The following is a 21,651-nucleotide window of genomic DNA, read 5'->3' as shown; positions in this document are numbered from 1 at the left end:
AGTTTTCAAAAGTCAACCATAAATTCCATTTTAAGTAATTAATTTGCATCATTAATTTAAATCCACTGTTTTCATCATAATGTATGACCCAGTTTTACTTAGCAATCTCAGTCATTCTAGAATTGAAGTGATTATTTCTTATCTTATTCACAAAATAGAAACTGAGTAGGATTCCTATACATTCATTTTATCAATCTATTCTAGTCAATCTTATCTCATCTGTCATCTAGTAAACAGATCCATCGCCAGATCAATACTCATCTTGTATATTCGCATCATTTGGTGTGTGTGAGTGTGTGTGTATTAAAAATGTTTTTGTTTTCGGAGGGGTCTACTCACAGGTAAGGAGAGCTTCCCTTGCAATTAGGCTCCATGCTTGTAAAAATGTTTTCGTTTTCAGAGGGGTCTACTCACAGGTAAGTAGAGCGTCCCTTTCAATTAGGCTCCATGCTTGTATCCTTTTGATCCTCTAATAGTCATGTGATTATCAATATAAGCTAACATAAGCTTAAATCATCAATTTATGGGACATGGCCCAAAACTACCATTTAGGTATTGAACTTGCACAAACGGAGGGCACTATGTGATTTAGAACACTGAAAAACCTAAGGTTAGGTGTCAGGTCTGTCATGTGCCACCACGTGTCGCTGCAGTAATGTCATGCACCGTTAAGCGCCATCATACTCACTATTGTGGTTTGACGAGTAGACGTTACACTCGTCGTCACCAGTGCAGTGAGTTTAGATAAGGTTAACGGTATATACCTGCTCTGATACAAGATTTCGTTAAAGTTAATAGAATCTTAGCTCCTGCTGTTAAATTTAATGGCGATCATCAAAGGTCACCTTCGTCGATCGCCGGTGACTCGTCAAAATCTGCAAATAAAGACTAGAATATGGTTTAGGGCTTCCCGAGCTCAATTTAAATGATTTCGAAGAAAAAATTTGTATAAACATGCCCTAAAAATCACCAGGAACTCACCTAGGACCCTTTAAGGACGATGAGATGTTGAATCCCTCTTGGATTCAACGGTTTGGGTTGGGTGCAACTCGCCGGAATTTGGAAATAGTAGGCAGAGAATGTGCCTGTCAATACATAGCGATCTCTAGCTCAAAACTCACTTGCAAATAAATATCCAATTATCTAGAATAGTGTTCAAAGGAGTTCGAGTGCTAACACCTTCCAACTCGTCGAAAAATGCACGGGGTTCACCGTCGAAAACTGAGACCAAGAGAATGGGTGCATGCAGAGAGTTAAACCCACGAATTCAAGCTTAAGTTAGCCCAACCGAATTTAAGTTTAGGTTAGCCCAACAATACATGAAAAGTCTAAATTGAGCTAAATCCCAAGAAGATAGTCACTGATAAACCTATTATCCCTACATGTACTCCAAGTCAGCAAACCACTCCAAGTCAGCCATCAACATCTCTGCAGTTCGAATAATCTAAATCTCTTTCATCAAGTCAATCTCACAGTTTGGATAACTCAAGGACTCTTCATCAGATAGACTTTCTTATCTCTTCTTAGACTCTATCAGTTTGTATTTTGAATTTACTTGTAATCTGATATATGTTTACACTGTAACCAACTTATCTTGTAATCTCTATATAATGAAGTCCAAACCTCACTCATCATTAACCGAGTTGAGCTTATGCAATCGGTCTCTAAAACCCTAGTTTAAACTCTTTCATGGTATCACAGAGCTAAAGTCTCACGACAGAATCATTTTTTTTTCTCTCCCATGGCTTCCCCATCGCAATCAGTTACTTCTTTTCCCCTCCCAAATGCTTCGCATTTTCTTACGATCAAATTGGATTGTACCAACTACCTTTTCTAACAGGCCCAAATGCTCCCTCTCCTCCGCAGCAGAAACCTTGTTTCCTTTGTCGATGAAATTGGTCTGTGTCCTCCTGCATTCCTCAAAGATACGGATGGCAATATCACTGACACAGTCAACCCTGACTTTGAAACCTGGATACAACAAGATGCCACAGTCATGTCCTGGATAAACTCTTCTGTTCACCCTATTGTTCTCACTACTTTAATTGGGAAAACTAGCTCCCATTTTGCATGGACAACCCTACGTGACCGTTATGCTTCTCAGTCAATCGGTCGTCTCCTTTAGCTTCGCAGTGAGTTAATGAACACCCAAAGATTTGATTCTTCCATTTCTGAATTCTTGGATAAAATTAATTGTCTCATAGACACTCTCTCTCTCTGGTGCTCCTATTTCAGACTCTAACATCGTTGCAATCATCCTTAATAATGTCAATCCTGTGTATGAGAATACCGTTGCCTCCGCCCAAGCTCGTGACGAGGCGATTACATATAGTTCTTTGGAAGCCTTTCTTCTAAACGCCGACAGAAAATGCATTATGCATTCATTGCTGAAACTGGCCCTATTGCCCTTGCAGCAGCTCGCATTGGTGGACGTGCTTTGCTCCTTTTCGTGGATGTGGATCCTTCTCTGGGTTTCGAGGTCGCGGCAGTGGTCGAGGTTCTTCATCCCACCCATGCAACTCGCCAGGCTCTCATCATGGGCCTCATCAAAGCTCTTTCCAAGGCTCTCACCAACCTGATGGACTTCTTGGACATGCTCATTCTCAGAGTTCTTTTCCTAATAGTCAGATTCAATGCCATATCTGAAATCGACATGGCCATTCAGCCATTGATTGTTTCAACTATCTGAACATGTCTTATGAAGGGCGTGTTCCAGCGCTAAAACTTTAAGCCTATGCTGCCGGTGTTCCACCCGTTTCAGCCAGTGCTCCCACAGTCTAGAATTGGCTTTTTGATTTTGAAGCCAATGCTCACATCACAAATGATCCAACCCAAGTGTCCAATCCTCGCCCTTACAATGGCAATGATCACGTCAATGGTGTAGTTGGAGGCATATGTTTGAAAATCTCTCATGTTGGTAACACTTGCATTCGTACACCCCAAGCCAATTTTCACCTATCAAACACACTTCTTTGCCCTAATGCATCCGCAAATGTTATTTCCATTCATAGATTTACCAATGATAACAATTGTTCTCTAACTTTATACCCTAACTCCTATCGTGTTCAGGATCTTCACACGGGGAAATGCTTTTCCATGGCCAGAGTAGAAATGGATTCTATCCCTTCTCCACAGTTTCATCAGGCACTAAAGGAGTCTTTGCATTCATAGGTGCTAGAGTGTCTAACTCTATTTGGCACTCTAGATTAGGTCATCCATCTTCTCATGTTTTAAACAAAATTTAAATTCTAGGAATAAATTGCCTATCAATGGCGTTGTAACCCATGATTTTTGCCAATCTTGTCCCATTGGCAAAAATCACAAGTTACCTTTTAGTTTATCTACTTTAAATATTATGTCATTTTTATTGATGATTTTTCTGGCTATTCCTGGTTATATCCATTAAAATTGAAATCAGATGTATTTTCTACATTTGTTGCTTTTAAGAAATTGGTTGAAAATATGTTTAACACCACTATAGAATTCTTTCAAACTAACGGAGGAGGTGAGTATCTTAGTACCACTTTTAAAACTTTCTTAACTCATCATGGTATTAATCATCGTTTAATATGCCCACATCATCCCGAACAAAATGGAATTTCTGAACGAAAACATCGACATATTGCTGAAATTGGTCTCACTCTTCTTGCACATTCATCTTTATCTACATCTTTTTGGGATGATGCCTTTCACACGGCAAATTACTTGATAAATCATTTACCCACTAAAGTCTTACATGATGACTCTCCTTTTCAAAAACTCTTTTCTAAACCTCCTCAATATGATTTCCTCAAAGTTTTTGGGTGTGCATGTTACACATATCTTCGACCATATAATACAAATAAACTTCAATTTAGATCCAAAAGTTGTGTTTTTCTTGGTTACTCCTTAAATCAACAAGGATATAGATGTCTTGACATGTCAACAGGAAAAATATTTTTGTCTCGTCATGTTGTCTTCGTTGAAACATGTTTTCCATATAAAGAATCCATTTCTACTCTGTCCCCCTTATCACCTATTCCCTCAACCAATATGATATTAGATATAGAACCATCGTCCACAGTCCTCTAATCCTTCCCCACCACACCTTCCTGCCATCCATCTTACCCATCCCACCAACTCCCCACCTCTCTCCCCTAACCTTACTTCCCCACCTCTACCCGTCACTGCCTCACCTACCCCTTCATTAGTCTCCCATATCTCTCCTACTAACCTACCAACTATTCCCCTAGGACCCACGAATGCAAGTCACGTCCCTTTTCAGTCCTTTTCATCTCCAAGGACTCTTCCACCTACTTACCCTATGACAACATGTGCTAAGGACGGGATTCATAAACCAAATCCTAAATATGCATTGCTTTCTACTGTTACTAATACTGTGGTTGAGCCTACTTGTTTTACATAGGCTAATAAATATCCTAAATGGTGCCAGGCAATGGCAGAAGAGTTTAATGCTCTCTTACGAACTGGCACATGGTCCTTGGTTCCATTTCTTCCTTCCATGAATGTTCTTCCCAATAAATGGGTCTATTGAATCAAACGGCACTATGATGGTTCCATACAGTGGTATAAAGCTAGACTCGTCGCAAATGGATTTCATCAACAAGATGGTATCGATTATAGCGAGACATTCAGTCTGGTGGTCACTCATGCAACAATTAGACTCATTCTCTCCATTGCCCTTCACTACAATTGGCCGATCAGACAACTTGATGTTCAAAATGCTTTCTTACATGGTTTTTTAGCTGAAGTAGTTTATATGCGACAACCTTCAGGTTTTGTGGACCCTCAATTTCCATCACATGTCTGTCGACTGCACAAGTCCCTATATGGTTTGAAACAAGCACCCTGTGCCTGGTTTCACTGTTTCTCCCAACACCTTGAAGAAATAGGGTTTCAGGCCTCCTAAGTAGATTCTTCACTGTTCACATTCTTTAATGGATCTACTATTATCTATTTATTGATATATGTCGACGACATCCTTGTTACGGGTAATAATTCATCATAAATATCTCGGCTTATTTATCAACTTGGTCAAAAGTTTTCGATGAAGGATCTCGGACCTTTACATTATTTTTTAGGCATGGAAATTACACGGACACCAACTGCCATGTATCTTTCCCAATCTAAGTACATCCTGGACCTTCTCAAAAAGACCAATATGACTGATGCCAAGCCTCTCACCATTCCTACTGCAGCTAGCCGCAAGTTAAGTCTCTATGAAGGTGAACCTTTGTCAGATGGCACTCATTTTCAAAGCATAGTTGGTGCTCTCCAATACTTTCTTTTCACGAAACCTGATATTGCTTTTGCCGTTAATCAGGTTTGCCAATATATGCATTCACCCACCACTGCTCATTAGGCTACTATTAAACACATCCTCCACTACTTGAAGGCCACTCATGCTCACGGCATTGTTTATACACCTAGTCCTCTCACCCTCACTGCCTTTGCCGATGCGGATTATGCTGGCGATCCCAACGATTGGCGCTCCACTAAGGGCTATTGCATTTTTCTTGGACATAATCTAATCTATTGGAGCTCCAAGAAACAACGAGGGGTGTCTCGCTCAAGCACCGAGGCCGAGTACAGACAACTCGCCTATACGGCAACCACTTTATCATGGTTTCATCATTTCTTTCGTGACTTACACCTTTTTATTTCTCCACCAAAGTTATGGTACGACAATATTAGTGCACTTGCAGTAGCTTCTAATCCTGTTTATCAAGCAAGGATGAGACACGTTGAAGTTGACTACCACTACGTCCGGGAAAAGGTAATGCACAAAGAAATACAGGTTGGCTATGTCGCCACTGCTGATCAAATTGCGGACCTTCTCACAAAAGGCTTGTCTACTGTTCGTTTCAATTATCTGTTTTCCAAGCTTCCTGTGCATCTCCGCCCACTTAGCTTGCAAGGGTGTAATAAACCTATTATCCCTACATGTACTCCAGGTCAGCAAACCACTCCAAGTCAGCCATCCACATCTCTGCAGTTCGCATCATCTAAGTCTCTCTCATCAAGTCAATCTCACAGTTTGGATAACTCAAGGACTCTTCATCAGGATAACTCAAGGACTCTTCATCAGATGGACTCTCCTATCTCTTCTTAGACTCTTTCAGTTTGTATTTTGAATTTACTTGTAATCTGATATATGTTTACACTGTAACCAACTTATCTTGTAATCTCTATATAATGAAGTCAAAACCTCACTCATCATTAACTGAGTTGAGCTTATGCAATCGGTCTCTAAAACCCTAGTTTAAACTCTTTCAGTAACCACCAAGCTTCGAACTCAACGACATTCGTCAAAATTCATCGCTGGGATGACATGCATGCACATATTCAAAATAGAGATTCAACCCTAGAGATTTTTGACATAATACTCATCACAGATGGATTAGAACCTCACACAACCAAGAGGGGAAAATAATTTATACCTGAGATAGAGTTCGTGAGAGCTCAAGCTCTCAATGTTAATGGCAGAGCACACGGTGATGCACCAATGATACATGCAACGCTGTAGGTTGATTCCCCATGTCCCAAGGGTTCGAGGTTCAAATTTTTGAGGGTTGATTTGGTCAAAATCGAGAGGAAAGGTGGGGGTTCATTCTCGAAGCTTAGAGAGAGAGGGAGAATGTCGAGAGTTAAAGTTAGGTTTCAGAAAAATGAAGAAGGAGCAAAGGAGTGGGCCGGATGTGGGTATAACCCCATCCCACTTAAGAATTATTTAAGTGAAATTACCCAATTGCCCTCCTAAGTTGTAAAATTAACAATTTGGTCGTTGGGTTCTCAACTTGAGTTTCAATATCAACGTTAAACTAACGTACGAAAAGTAAAATTATGAAACTTAAGAAAGTACGAGGATAGAAATTCTTGAGTCGAGGCTTGATAAATTAATTAAAACACCTGCTCAGGGGCTAAACAGTCATTTCACATGTCTCGGAAGTAAAATACATTATTTTAAGGTACGAGTTGTAACAGTCGACTCTCATAGATGGGACTGTTATGCACCATTTTCGTTGCTTAATGCAATGTTGTTTAATTGTAAACGTTTCAATTTAAATCTAATAAAAATTTATGCCGACTGCCATGAAAAAAAATAAATAAATAAAAAATAGAAGGGAAGTTTCATTTGGAACAAAACTGCACAAACTTGTGAAATTATTCAATTGGAACAAAACTTTACAAACGTTATCATCATCGTTTGGGCATCATCACTTTATTCCTTTTGTCTCATGTATTAGAGAGAATTTTTTTCCTCAAGATTTCTCAAACATACAAAACCTTGGGTTCACAATACTAAAACCTCCATCCACCAAAAGATTATGCCCACTAACATATTTTGACTCATCACTACCCAAGTAAAGAGCAGCCTCAGCAACATCTTCTGGCCTAAGAACCTTACCTTTAAGGTTGGAATAAACTCCATGCACTCCATCGTCATCAAGATTGAAAAAGTCCTTCGCCAACGGTGTTGCAACTAGGTATGGTGACACGCAATTTACACGAATACCGTATTGTCCAAGCTCAACGGCCGCATTTTTCATTAACCCCACTACCCCATGCTTCGAACTTGTGTAGGCATGTGAAGCACCTCCGCCTATGGTAGAACAAACACTAGCAGTGTTGATTATGCTGCCTTGGCCTGCTGGGATCATCACGCGAGCTGCGTGTTTAATCCCCAAAAATGATCCGACTAGATTTACACTAAGCACTTGCACAAATTCAGCCTTGTCATTGTCGAGGATGTTGGGTTTGGGTGTGCCACCTATGCCTGCATTGTTGATCATGATGTCTAGCTTTCCATACTTGCTTGTGGCTGTTTTAACTGCATTTTCGATGTCTTCTTCTTTTGTTACATCGCAATGGACGAAGGAAACGGATGAAAAATTTAGATGTGTGCAAACAGATTCACCCAAGTCGTCTTGCACATCTGCAATCACAACTTTAGCTCCATGTTTCGAGAAGACTCTTGCTGTGGACTCCCCTATGCCGCTGGCTCCGCCAGTGATTAGTGCCACTTTGCCTTCAAGCCTTCAACATTAAAGCATAATTTTACTCTCATATTAGTCTAGTTTCAACACAACATTTAATTAAAGGAAAGATTGTTCTTATTAGTAACAAGCTAGCTTAGGCACCTAATTATCTAACAAAAGTTGGTGATGAATCTTTGCTAACAATAAAATAAGGAAGTTGTTAAGGCACTCTAAAAAAGTCATGTGCCCTCCAAACAGATAGAAATATAAGAGAAAAATTACATCCGGGAGGATGTAAAATAACGTTTTTGTGGTGGCTTTAACAACACCCTAAGATAATGATCGAATCCTTTAAAAGAAATAGAAACAAATGAATGAGCTATAACAACTATTAAGGTGAAGTTTAAAGTTGGAATTCCTAAGTTCTGTTTGCGAATCCAAACAACGAAGTTGATGTATCTTGACTCAAAAATTCCAATTTATATTTATATTCCAAATTTAGTTCTCTTGTCAAAACACAAATAAGTAAAAAAATAAAAAAATAAAAAAAATACAAAGACATAATGTAATGTGCAAATTTGCAACTATTAATTCCAAAAAACATAAAGGATAAAAAGAAGCAACATCTTTAAAACTAGATGGGATATGCTGCTCATGACACCAACCTCATAGAAAACCAAACTAAATTTTATAAACTAAATGATATGAAAGTTGATGATTGAATTATTACTTAAGTGTTGATAAAAAAAATATATATTACTTAAGTGTTCATTAACGTGCTCATTACTTATTGGTCTAACCAACTGACATATGATTTTCTGTTTTTAAACCAATATCACTATATAATTTGTCATTTTTAAATAATATAATTTTTGCATCTTAGTACTATGGTCTAATGATATTCCTTTTCATTTTGAGAGGTCTTAAAATTCGAATATCATGAATGTCGAGTTCGAAAGTAATTTATTCCTCCAACTCTTAGTCTAAATATATCATTGTATAAAATATAATAACCACTAAGACCTTAAAGTATAATTAGATTTTTTTTTTTGTTTTTTGTTTTTTGTTTTGTTTTTGCAAACAATAACATTAATGGGTTAAATTATTAAATATTAAGGTAAAAGGAATTGATAGGAATCAAACCCACACCAGAATGCATAAACATTATTACTTTCTGCTACTTTAGTTCAACGCCATTAAACATTATTACTTTCTGAGATCAAATCTCGACAATTCAATGGTTTTGATGGGGAGGAGTAAAAAGAAGAAAACATACAGAGTACCTTCTTGCAGCAGAAGCAGCGGCTGAGACTAATGAGAAGCTTCCCATATTCTTCAAAATGATTCAACCTCCTCTACAACAAGAGAATCATTTCCTGGAGGTGGGTATCTTCCTTCTAACTTCTTTTCAATAATTTGGTTGCATATATAACTTCTTTTCGAAGCACATGTGCTTATTTTGTAGCAGACCATGTGGAATGCGATTTTCACAGTTAGGTGAATGAGGTTTGACTGCTTTATCAATATTTGAGATGCAGGGAGATGTTACACAATAATAATTTGATTTGAACTATCCTCCGACGATAATTGAACCTAACATACATAAAGTCCATTCTCGTATTAGTATGAAATTTATTCTTAACACAACTCTCACGTGTGACAAATTGTCAAGCCTAATACATGAACAACACAATTCAGATGATAGAGCACATGTGGCCGTTGAGCTTCACACACCAAGGTCCATTCTCTCATCAATATGAGATTTATCTTCAACACACTCCTTACATGTGGCGAATCGTCAAACCTAACATATGGACAACACAAATCAGATGACGTGGAGCACGCATGGCCGTTAAGCTTTACATGTGGGACAAACTGTTTTGATACCACGTCGAAAGTTGATGTTCCACTATAAAACCAATTGGCAATATGAAACTTAGCTATATTACTTATAAGCACATGCAAGGTCTCTTCATACATCAATGTGAAATTCATAAACACTTGTAAGGAAAAAATTTGGGTAATTCCCACTTTACTATCCTCAAGTTTTGTCAAAAATTACATTTTCTTACACTTACCTTTTTTGTCTCACTTTCATACCTAAAATTTGATTTTTCTACCACTTTGATACTTCAATTAGCCTAGCAGTTAAAATTTTTGTTAACTGTTAACGTGACAGGATTTTTGTCACATCCCGACCCGGGGTAGATCACTTCCCGGGCCCGCTCCACCACCGTAGCACGATATTGTCCGCTTTGGGCTTACCATTCCCTCACGGTTTTGTTTTTGGGAACTCACGAGCAACTTCCCAGTGGGTCACCCATCATGGGATTGCTGTAGCCCCCTTCTCGCTTAACTTCGGAGTTCCTATGGAACCTGAAGCCAGTGAGCTCCCAAAAGGCCTCGTGCTAGGTAGGGATGGGAATATACATTTAAGGATCACTCCCCTGGGCGATGTGGGATGTTACAATCCACCCCCCTTAGGGGCCCGACGTCCTTGTCGGCACACACGCGGCCAAGGTTAGGCTCTGATACCAAATTGTCACATCCTGGCCCGGGGTGGATCACTTCCCGGGCCCGCTCCACCACCATAGCACGATATTATCCGCTTTGGGCTTACCATTCCCTCACGATTTTGTTTTGGGAACTCACGAGCAACTTCCCAGTGGGTCACCCATCATGGGATTGCTCTAGCCCCCTTCTCGCTTAACTTCGGAGTTCCTATGGAACCCGAAGCCAGTGAGCTCCCAAAAGGCCTCGTGCTAGGTAGGGATGGAAATATACATTTAAGGATTACTCCCCTGGGCGATGTGGGATGTTACAATTTTGACCCACTAATTTTCACTTTACTACCTTCAAGTATCGTGAAATTTGTACTTTGTTATCCTTATTTTTTTTTTCGTCTCACTCTCATAACTAAATTTACATTTTACTCTCATATTCATAGTTCTGTTAGCCTGAGTGTGTTGGCTTCGTTAAAGCGTGATGTGGAGATTGATTGAATAATGACTTTGTAGAAACGTGGCACTATGGCTTAAGAAAAAATTAAACAATTAAAAAAAATTTGCGAAATAAAAAATTTTCAAATTTCAACTTTTTTGTGGGATTTTGTTTTATTATTATTATTATTTTTTTAACTTTTTCACGTGACAACATATGTTGCTTTTAAATTTTTGAAATTTTTTAATTTGACTAGAACTATTTCAAAGTGTTCGCAGCCGATGACGACCAGGTTAACATAAGTATGAATCTAGGAGCAAAATGTACCTTCATGTATGAAAGTGAGATGAAAATTAAAAGTGATAAAAGTGCGAATTTCAAATACTTGAGAGTAGTAAAGTGCGAATTAATGGGCTAAGATCCTGCCACGTTATCAGTTAACAAAAAAATTAATGGCTAGGCTAAATTATTTAAATAGTTTCGAATCTTTCCCACCTTCTCTTAATAATAATAAAAAATAAAAAATAAAAAATAAAAACTTTAAGTATGAGCTATTTTTACGAAACTTAAGGATAATAAGGTAAGAATAATCAAAACCTAAGTTTGTTATCTACAGTATCATTGTAAATAAAAATAAATAAATAACACTTCACACTCATTTTTTGTCTTGAGACGTGACACACATTAATAATGCGAATTTGACAAGACAGTTGCTTTGTTTTTGATAAAGATGCTAAAATTATATACGTACACACACATGTGATGTTCAGAAAAATATGAAGGTACTTTCACATGTGTGATGTTCCTTCGCAATGTGGGGTCAAAAGTTGAATTCGTCCCTAAACCTAGGTCGAATTCCACGCTGCCTCCAGAAAAGCCACCATGACTCATCTCCCTTGACTCATTTGTTGCGTCTCACTTTGCCCTTTACCGTTAAATATATCAACAGCCAAAAAACATCAAAACTACACAAATAGCACGAATGCGTGTCACTTCTGCAAAATGTTTTCCTTTAAATTAGAAGGATCAAGCCACTAACTACTACATTTTAATAGTATTTATCTTCACTTGTAAGTGAAAGATTTTTAGTTCGATCCTTGTCGAACTTGAGTTCAATCCAATTAATTATGATTTGCTCATTTTGTAAATATATTATTGTATCCAAAATAAAAAATAGAAAGAGAATTCTTTACTTAAGAAATGGTTCACGCTTATATGCAAACTCATCAACTAAATGAACTAGACAAAATGCCACATCAGCCAACAAAAGTAGAATTTTCCCTAAAACAATTGTCTGGTCCTTGGGAGATACTCTTATAAGATCTTATTTTTATGCTACTTGTTCCATACTTGTAAAGAAATTTGCAAATTTTACATTTCCATGCTTCCCTGTAAGGCCATTAGAACCCTTCAAACAGATTGATGAATGGGATCTCTTTGTGTTTCTGTTCTTTTAATGTGACTAAGCAATAGCAGTGTCGGAATGGATTCTCTCATGCAACCGATATAGCAAAGGGGACTTTGATATTTGAGGTTTCCTTTCCAAGACAGCAATCATATCCTTGACGGATATACTACGGGCCATCCTTGTTTCAGTCATGGTAACTTGGTTACTTCCGGCTTTTCTAATAGTACATGCCAAAAATATAAACATATAAATACATAAACTGCAATTAACAAAGCACCAAATGAGATAACTTCTTCCACAAACACCCTGCCATACACAAAATATGGAAAGGACAAATTTCCAACAGAAGAAAACAAAGCCAATTTTGATAAACAGAGAACATAGCACTACGTAAACTAAAAAAAAATGTAACAATTCTGGTTAAAAGCATTTGAAAGATGGTTATGTTCCTCAAATCAAAACAAAGGTGCTCCTTGGTAGAAGCCACACCTGCCCTATTTTAATTTTAGAGATTAACAAAAGGATTCACATGCAGACAGCTGTCAAGCCGATTTCTTTGCATCCAAATAAATTGTATACAGAAGTAGTACACATTGCACAAATATAAGCAAATTAGAAAGTTTTACCTGCGCATTGATGCGGATTTGAAAATACTATAACATATTTGTTAGAAACATATAAAAGAGTAGAATTGTATACCTACAATACTTTCTTGTTTATTATCCAATAAGAATTTATAATATGTACACATACAAACATTGTTCTACAAGAAAAACTATAATACAATATAATTCCTTCCTAATAAAGGACTCCTATAATATCTCTCTTAATGACTCATTTTTTTTATTTTAAAAGATGGTATATTGTGTTAGAAATATATAAAAGATGGTGTTATAGAAGATTAGCATTCATTACTGAAAATGTCGAGAACATTTTATACATGCAAAGGATCACAGAATGTTTGTCCATTCACATACAAAAATGATTGGGTTCTGTTGGGATGAGCAGAATTTTAAACCGTTGAATGACAAAGTGGTTGGAATGATTTTCAATTATTATTGAGAAATAATGTTGTGATTTTAATCATGATATTATCTCGTAGTAATATGTTAAATTATTTAAATCTAATATGTGTCTAAATCCCATTTAATTTGAACACATGGAATATTGGGATATGCACGGGATCCATTGGATGAGTGCAGGCATGCTTAGATCATGCAGAAGCCTAGACAAATTTGGCTTTTGGTGGTGATATGATAAGCCTAGGATTTGATGTTGCTGGAGTTTTGATGAGGTAAGAAGACTAGATAGGCTAGACCTTTGATTATGAGTTTGAAAAGTCAAGATGGGCTTTTATCTTGTTTGGAAAGCCAGCCATTTGGATGAAAGGTTTCAGACTTTAGAGGAACATGGAAATAGTGACGTGATGCAGCAGGAGGTTTACCATGCATGAAGAGATAAAAGATTATGATGGTGGGACCGAATATCCTTGGCAGGATGCTAAGAGTTTTAGTCAGATGGCAACACTTGCAAGACTTGGAGATAAAATCACAGTATATCAAGTTGCTGCAAATGAACACGTTGCTTCAGTTTGCGTGAGATGGTACGACTAAAGCATGGGCTTTGGCCTGCATAACGTAAATTGCTTTATGAGTTTGAAAAATGATTGGATTCTGTAACAGGTATCCAACAAGTGTCAACCACCAAAACCAGTATAGCAGTACTATAAATACAAGGCAGCGTTAGGCCTGGCAAACGGGTCGTGTCTGTCGTGTTCATGTCATTTTCATGTAACACCTGTTATCTTAACGGGTCGTGTCGTGTCACACCCGTTATCTTAACGGGTCCTTAACAGGTCGGGTCACTTTACCCAACAGGTAAAGTGACCCGACCCGTTATGACCGGCTATGACCCGTTAAGAAAAATGTTTTTTTCCTTAAATTTGCACATACCACACATTGCCACATAAATATTACTTCAAAACATTAAAACATATTTGTCGTTTAAGTACTACATCTACACTTGAAAATAAGAGCCTAATAAACAAACATCCATACACTACTAATCTATTACAAAATATTAAATGTGCAAGGATATGCAAAATGAAAAAGTTTTTGTTTTCAAGGTTGTGAAGTCTTTCTCAAAAGTTTAAACCTTACCAATGGAACTCAGAGTTTGCATGTTATTCCTTTTACAAAATCCTCAATTTTCATCGATCATCATGACATAAGATTTTGTGGTATTAATAGTGTAAATATTTTAAATTGAAGATCGAATTCATCTTTGAATGTTTGGTTTTTGCGATTTTTGGCGTATGCGATCTTGAAGCATATACAAACAAGTTTGACGGTTGGATCATTGAAATTATTTTCGTAGAATGCGTATCCCATCAAAACGATAGATTCACTAACACTTGGAGTTTATTTATACTTTAATTAAGTATAACATAAGATTTTGTCGTATCTACTAAGGTAAATATTTTAAATTGAAGATCGAATTCATTCATTGTGTTCATATAGGGTCAAGGACTGTAGCTATAAAAAATCATCAAAATCGGAGTTAAAATAACCGTTAAATCGTGATTTTTCGTTGATAACCGTCGAAAAGTTTTGTCCCATTACTTGATCTCTTAATGTTTGTTTTTCGAAATTTTTGGCGTATACGATCTCAAAGTATATACAAACATGTTTGACGGTTGGATCGTTGAAACTAGTTTCATAGAATGCGTATCCCATCAAAACAATAGATTCACTAACACTTAAGAATTTATTCATACTTTCATTAAGCATAACATAAGATTTTGTGGTATCCACTTGTGTAAATATTTTAAATTGAAGATCGAGTTTAGTCATTGTATTTGTATAGGGTCAAGGAGTGTAGCTGTAAAAAAATCATCAAAATCGAAGTTAAAATAACCGTTAAATCGTGATTTTTCATTGATAACCGTCGAAAGATTTTGTCCCTTTACTTGATCTCTGAATGTTTCTTTTTTGCGATTTTTAGCGTATACAATCTTGAAGCATATACAAACAACTTTGACGATTAGATCGTTGAAATTAATTTTGTAGAATGCATATCCCATCAAAATGATAGATTCACTAACACTTAAGAGTTTATTTATACTTTCATTAAGTATAACATAAGATTTTATAGTATCCACTAGTGTAAATATTTTAAATTGAAGATCGAATTCATTCATTGTATTCACATAGGATCAAGGAGTGTGAAAATCATCAAAATCAGAGTTAAAATATTCGTTAAATCATGATTTTTCAATGATAATCGTCAAAAACTTTTGTCCCGTTACTTGATATCTGAATGTTTGTTTTTTTCAATTTTTGGTTTATGTGATCTCGAAGTACATACAAACATGTTTGACGGTTGGATCGTTGAAATTAGTTTCGTAGAATGCGTATCCCATTAAAATAATAAATTCACTAACACTTAAAAGTTTATTCATACTTTCATTAAGTATAATATAAGATTTTGTGGTATCCACTAGTTTAAATATTTTAAATTGAAGATCGAGTTCATTCATGATATTCATATAGGGTCAAGGAGTGTAGTTGTAAAAAATCATTAAAATCGGAGTTAAAATAACCGTTATATCGTGATTTTTCGTTGATAACCGTCGAAAAGTTTTGTCCCTTTACTTGATCTCTGAATGTTTGTTTTTTGAAATTTTTAGCATATGCGATCTCGAAGTATATACAAACATGTTTGACGGTTGGATCGTTGAAACTAGTTTTGTAGAATGCGTATCCTATCAAAACAATAGATTCACTAACACTTAGAGTTTATTTATACTTTATTAAACATAACATAAGATTTTGTGGTATCCACTAGTGTAAATATTTTAAATTGAAGATCAAGTTCATTCATTATATTCATATAGGGTCAAGGAGTGTAGCTGTAAAAAATCATCAAAATCGGAGTTAAAATAACCGTTAAATCGTGATTTTTCGTTTATAACCGTCTAAAAGTTTTGTCCCGTTACTTGATCTCTGAATGTTTGTTTTTTGTGATTTTTTGATGATGTGATCTCGAAGCATATACAAACAAGTTTAACGGTTATGATCGTTGAAATTAGTTTCGGAGAATTTGTATCCCATCAAAACGATAGATTGATTAACACTTTTTATTTATACTTTCATTAAGTATAATATAAGATTTTGTGGTATCCACTAATGTAAATATTTTAAATTGAAGATCAAATTCATTCATTGTATTCATATAGGGTCAATGAGTGTAGTTGTAAAAAATCATCAAAATCGGAGTTAAAATAACCGTTAAATCATGATTTTTCGTTTATAACCGTTGAAAAGCTTTGTCCTGTTACTTGATCTCTTAATGTTTGTTTTTTGTGATTTTTTGTTGATGTGATCTCGAAGAATATACAAACAAGTTTGACGGTTGGGATCGTTGAAATTAGTTTCGGATAATTCGTATCCCATCAAAACGATAGATTGACTAACACTTAGAGTTTATTTATACTTTCATTAAGTATAACATAAGATTTTGTGGTATTCACTTGTGTAAATATTTTAAATTGAAGATCGAATTTATTCATTGTATTCATATAGGGTCAAGGAGTGTAGCTGTAAAAAATCATCAAAATCGGAGTTAAAATAACCGTTAAATCGTGATTTTTCGTTTATAACCATCGAAAAGTTTTGTCTCGTTACTTGATCTCTGAATGTTTGTTTTTTGTGATTTTTTGCTGATGTAATCTCAAAGCATATACAAACAAGTTTGACGGTTGGGATCGTTGAAATAAGTTTCGCAGAACTCGTATCCCATAAAAACAATAGATTGACTAACACTTAGAGTTTATTTATACTTTCATAAAGTATAACATAAAATTTTGTGGTATCCACTTGTGTAAATATTTTAAATTAAAGATTAAATTTATTCATTGTATTCATATAGGGTCAATGAGTGTAGCTGTAAAAAATCATCAAAATCGAAGTTAAAATAACTGTTAAATCGTGATTTTTCGTTTATAACCGTTGAAAAGCTTTGTCCCGTTACTTGATATCTGAATGTTTGTTTTTTACAATTTTTTGCTGATGTGATCTCGAAGCATATACAAACAAGTTTGACGGTTGGGATCATTGAAATTAGTTTCGGAGAATTCGTATCCCATCAAGTTCAATGGTGTGTGTGTGTGTGTGTGTGTGTGTGTGTGTATATTTATTAAGTAGATTTAAATCTATTTATTTTGTACATATAATTGATTGGTATACGGAGTAGTACATCACGTGAGTCATTATAAAAATAGTGAGATATGTCATATATGTGATAAAAAGTTAATAACTTAAAAAAAAAAAAAAAAAAAATCTCACCACTTCTATTAATTTTCATTTTTCCCTCTCTTTTTTGTTTCCTTTTCAACTTTTCTTATAATTTTCACTTTTCCCTCTGACAGCCTACGGTGCCTACCCATCTTTCCCTAATTCCCTCTCTTTTTTGTTTCATTTTCAACTTTTCTTATCACTTTCATTTTCCCTCCCTTTTTCTTCAAAAAGGGCGGCACTGCAGGGAATGGAATGGAATTATCAATTGTGGAATCAAATCAATGAATGCATATTAATTAATAATTATTATAGTTTTTATAAAATTTAATTCAAAATTTAATATATATATATATATACATATAATTATTATAGATAGTTAATATTTTGGGGGTATAATTATTATAATAAATTTAATATATATATATATATATTATAGTTTTTAGGGGTATAAAATTGTTAAATTAATATATATATATATATATATATATATATATATAATTATCACAGTATTTTTTTAGGGTTATAAATTTATAAAAATAATATTCTGCTTATCGTGTATCGTGTTACCCACGTGTATACTCGAATCAACCCGTTATCTTAACAGGTGCTTATCGGGTTACCCAATGATGACCCGATTCGTTATCGTGTCGACTCGGACACCTGTTAATTTTGTGTCGTGTCGTGTCGGGTTATCGGGTCGTGTCAGGAATTGCCAGGCCTAGGCAGCGTGCACCATTCGGGGGACCTTCACTTCAACATACAATTGCCCTGCGCAAAACATCTCAAACACCTTGAGATTTTTCTTTTCCTTTTTTCTGCCGACACACCTTTAGTTTGGATAAACAACACTGTGGAGGCAACCGGCGAACACCTTCAATTTGGATAAACAACACTGTTACCGTAGAATCAGCCGACCAAAGAGTACCTTCAATTTAGATAAACAGCACTGCGTCGAGGCTGACTGGTTACCTATCCAAGTCTCGACCGAGAAGGGTTTTCGAATCCTTAGTGGCAGGGGTCATCTTATCAGCCTTCTCGGCAAAGTAAGGTGTTACGAGTTACGACATTCGGCGTACCGGACGCGGAGTGATTTTATGATTGGATGCTCACAAGTAAGTTTCAGAGTTCGGCATTCTGGCGGACGAACCACGTTTACCATCAAGACATACATCACCTTTGAATACTTGTGTTTGTACAGTCTAGTGTCGATTCGACGTGCTTATACTCTCATAAATATAATCACTGTGATCGAATCCGGCGCCGACGATTTGTGAACTTTGCAGAACTAGCAACCTTGTCTTCAGGCTCTAGAACCCAAAAACCGAGAGTGTTCCTTCCTCGGTCGTAGTGGCAAGATAAAGAAGTCAACAATGCGCTCAACGCAACATCAACGAATTTTACTCCTCGGCCGAGCTCGGCCGACGAGTTGGCACGCCCCGCATTCAACCAAATGACGTAGTTAGCTTATTAGTTACTCGGCCTGCGCGCCACATAGGTTTTGTAATTTTTAGAGTCAACATTTTGGCACGTCCAGTGGGACCCAATGCTAAAACTACGAAGTTCATATGATATATCAAGATTCCAATCTGGCTCAACGTAGCCGATTGTACGAGCGCCTAGAGGAATTGAAAAAACACAATGAGGAATGAAAAAGATCTTTGGAAGTGGAAAAAATTCTTCGTGGCCATACAGAGATGCAAAAGTCATTCACTTACATGTTGAAAATAAAAGCTCCTGTTACCCTGCAAGAGCAATGGGTAAATGAAGATAGGGCTCAATTTAATACTTGGCTAGATGGAAAATATTTTCCTTACGTTTTCGACTACAAATCGATTCCATTTGAGGAATGGTTGGTTGAAAAGACCAGGGGGCAATTTTCCGCTCTGGCTGTAATTAGACATCGGCCCAAGAAAATTGTTACTTTGGCCGATGAACAAAGGCCACCTATTTTTTCGGTCGAGACTAAAAATATGGTCGGTCAAGAAGAAAAACCTAGGCCACCTATTTTTTCGGTCGAGGCTGAAAGTGTGGTAGGCCTAGAAGAAAATGTTCAAGTTTATGAGCCAAAAATTGACTTAGAAAATAATTCGTCAGAAAAGTGTTCCAATGACGAACAAGACCAATTCATGGTTTTAGATACCAAAACTACGCCAATTGACATGGTGATTGGTGATATCCCATTCGGCTAAGTTGTTTGAATTAAGAGCCGAAATTATGCCTGGGGGGCATAATAATTGTTCAACACATTCGGCGGCCGAACATGAAAAACTTTTTGCCAAGTTACAAATATTTGGAGAAAACACTTTATTCGACTTAGAGCGAAATCAATTTGAAAATGTTGATATTAAAAGATCTCGGTTTGAAATAAAGCATTGTTGGCCTCCTCCTGATTATGGTTTGGCCACTTTCGGTTTTTTTTTTTTTTTTTTTTGCTAAAAAAAAAAATAATGAATAATTTTTTTTTCTTAACCATTCGGCTCCTCAGCCAATGCATAAGAAATTAAGGAGGCTACATAGTGGATACACCACATGGGGTGAATTCGGGACAACATCCTGCCGAGTGAATTTTTATTCGGTGGCGAATGCTTATTTTTTCTCAGCGATCAGGGAATGTACATAGGAGAGTTCTTTGCTTAACTGCATCACTTCATTTTCGGCAATACGAGGGGTTCTTTGACTGCGCTAATTTCCTTAACCATTCGGCTTGCCAACCGAAGTTCAAGGAAACTAGGGGGCATAGGTGGTACATTTCGACGGTTAAAATTATTTTAATCTCGTCGAGAATGAGTGAATTAAAATAGCTACTTCGTGAGATTGCTGCTTAGTGCAGAAATCTATACCCACAATCCAAATTAAATGGTCATATTCAACACAAAGGCGTTGGCAGATTCACGCGGCAATACAACCACTACTAGATTAATTTCGTGCAATTAATCCATGAGATAAAGGTGAAATTGTGAGGTAGTGATGTGATGTGATTAAGACAAAAGAGGTAGTAGGCTTTAGCCTATAGACATGATTGTGGAGTGTGGAATCATGATTTTCTTCAAGGTACCAAGCTAGTGAGGAGTCATGGTTTACTTTCTTGTCATGTCAGAATACAATTGGGAAGACAAAAGTTTTTATTTAGGCCGAGCTTGGCAAACTCGGCGGAATTTGGGTTTTATTGTCCTCGACCATATGTCTCAGCATTAATTAAGTATTGCAATCACTCGACTAGGACGTCAACAATGAGATATGAGCTATAGAAAATCACCAACTTTTGGTGGTTATTCGGTGCATACATGCATCATCCCTTCAGATAATGGAAGACAGGACCCTTCTAACATTTCAACCCCTTTTTCGAATATATATATGCCTGGAGCAGCGTGCAATTTGTTTGAAATGTCAAGCCAATAACATTATTGCCTTGGTGTTAAAGTCAGCATACATCAGGCTAATCATATATAAGTGTGTGAGTGTGTGTGTATATATATATATATATATATATATATATATATATATATATATATAGGCTCTACACCCAATTTTTCTCGGCCTCGGCCTCGGCCCACTTTACAAAACTATATGGCTGAATACAATTTTGGAATGTGCTACAAATTTGGAAGATCAAAAGAGATTAGGAATGTGCTACAAATTTGGAAGAATTAATGCAAGACATTGAAGATAAGGAATCAGCTAAAAGGAAGGAACATTATCCAAACCTTATCTTATCTTATCCGAATCTTATCCTACCTTAATTCTAGTTGTAAAGGGGACTCATTTTCACATTAAATCATCTAAATATCTGGTTCTAGAAGCCCTATCCTCTGCCCTAGATTTGTGCCGCATACGTTATCCCTTGTCCTTCTAGAAACCTGTCACAATACCCCATTTCTAAAAGCCCTAGTTTCTGCCGCAGCATCCTAGTCCTTTTCCTTCTAGACTTGTGCTGTGCCTTATCCTTGTCTTCCAAGGATTGGTGTCGTGAACCCTAGCCCTATATATACATATTTTATGCCGCACAAAAGATAGAGAGAACCTTAGA

General features: G+C 36.5%; 1 protein-coding gene across 1 annotated transcript; it reads right to left on the bottom strand.

The window, feature by feature from the left end:
* Window positions 1–7,146: 7,146 nt before the first annotated feature.
* Window positions 7,147–9,419, bottom strand: LOC137743325 (borneol dehydrogenase, mitochondrial). Its single transcript, XM_068483193.2, has 2 exons — window positions 9,263–9,419; window positions 7,147–8,037 (listed from the first exon to the last, which is right to left on the bottom strand). Exons 1-2 carry the CDS (start codon window positions 9,307–9,309, stop codon window positions 7,263–7,265), a joined length of 822 nt encoding a protein of 273 aa, XP_068339294.2. The 5' UTR covers window positions 9,310–9,419; the 3' UTR covers window positions 7,147–7,262.
* Window positions 9,420–21,651: the final 12,232 nt, after the last annotated feature.

The sequence above is a fragment of the Pyrus communis genome, chromosome 11 (assembly GCF_041283825.1).
Source record: "Pyrus communis isolate YQ-2024b chromosome 11, ASM4128382v1, whole genome shotgun sequence".
Classification (NCBI taxonomy): domain Eukaryota; kingdom Viridiplantae; phylum Streptophyta; class Magnoliopsida; order Rosales; family Rosaceae; genus Pyrus; species Pyrus communis.
The sequence above is the reverse complement of the archived record's forward strand: the minus strand, read 5'-3'. Positions and strand labels throughout refer to the sequence as shown.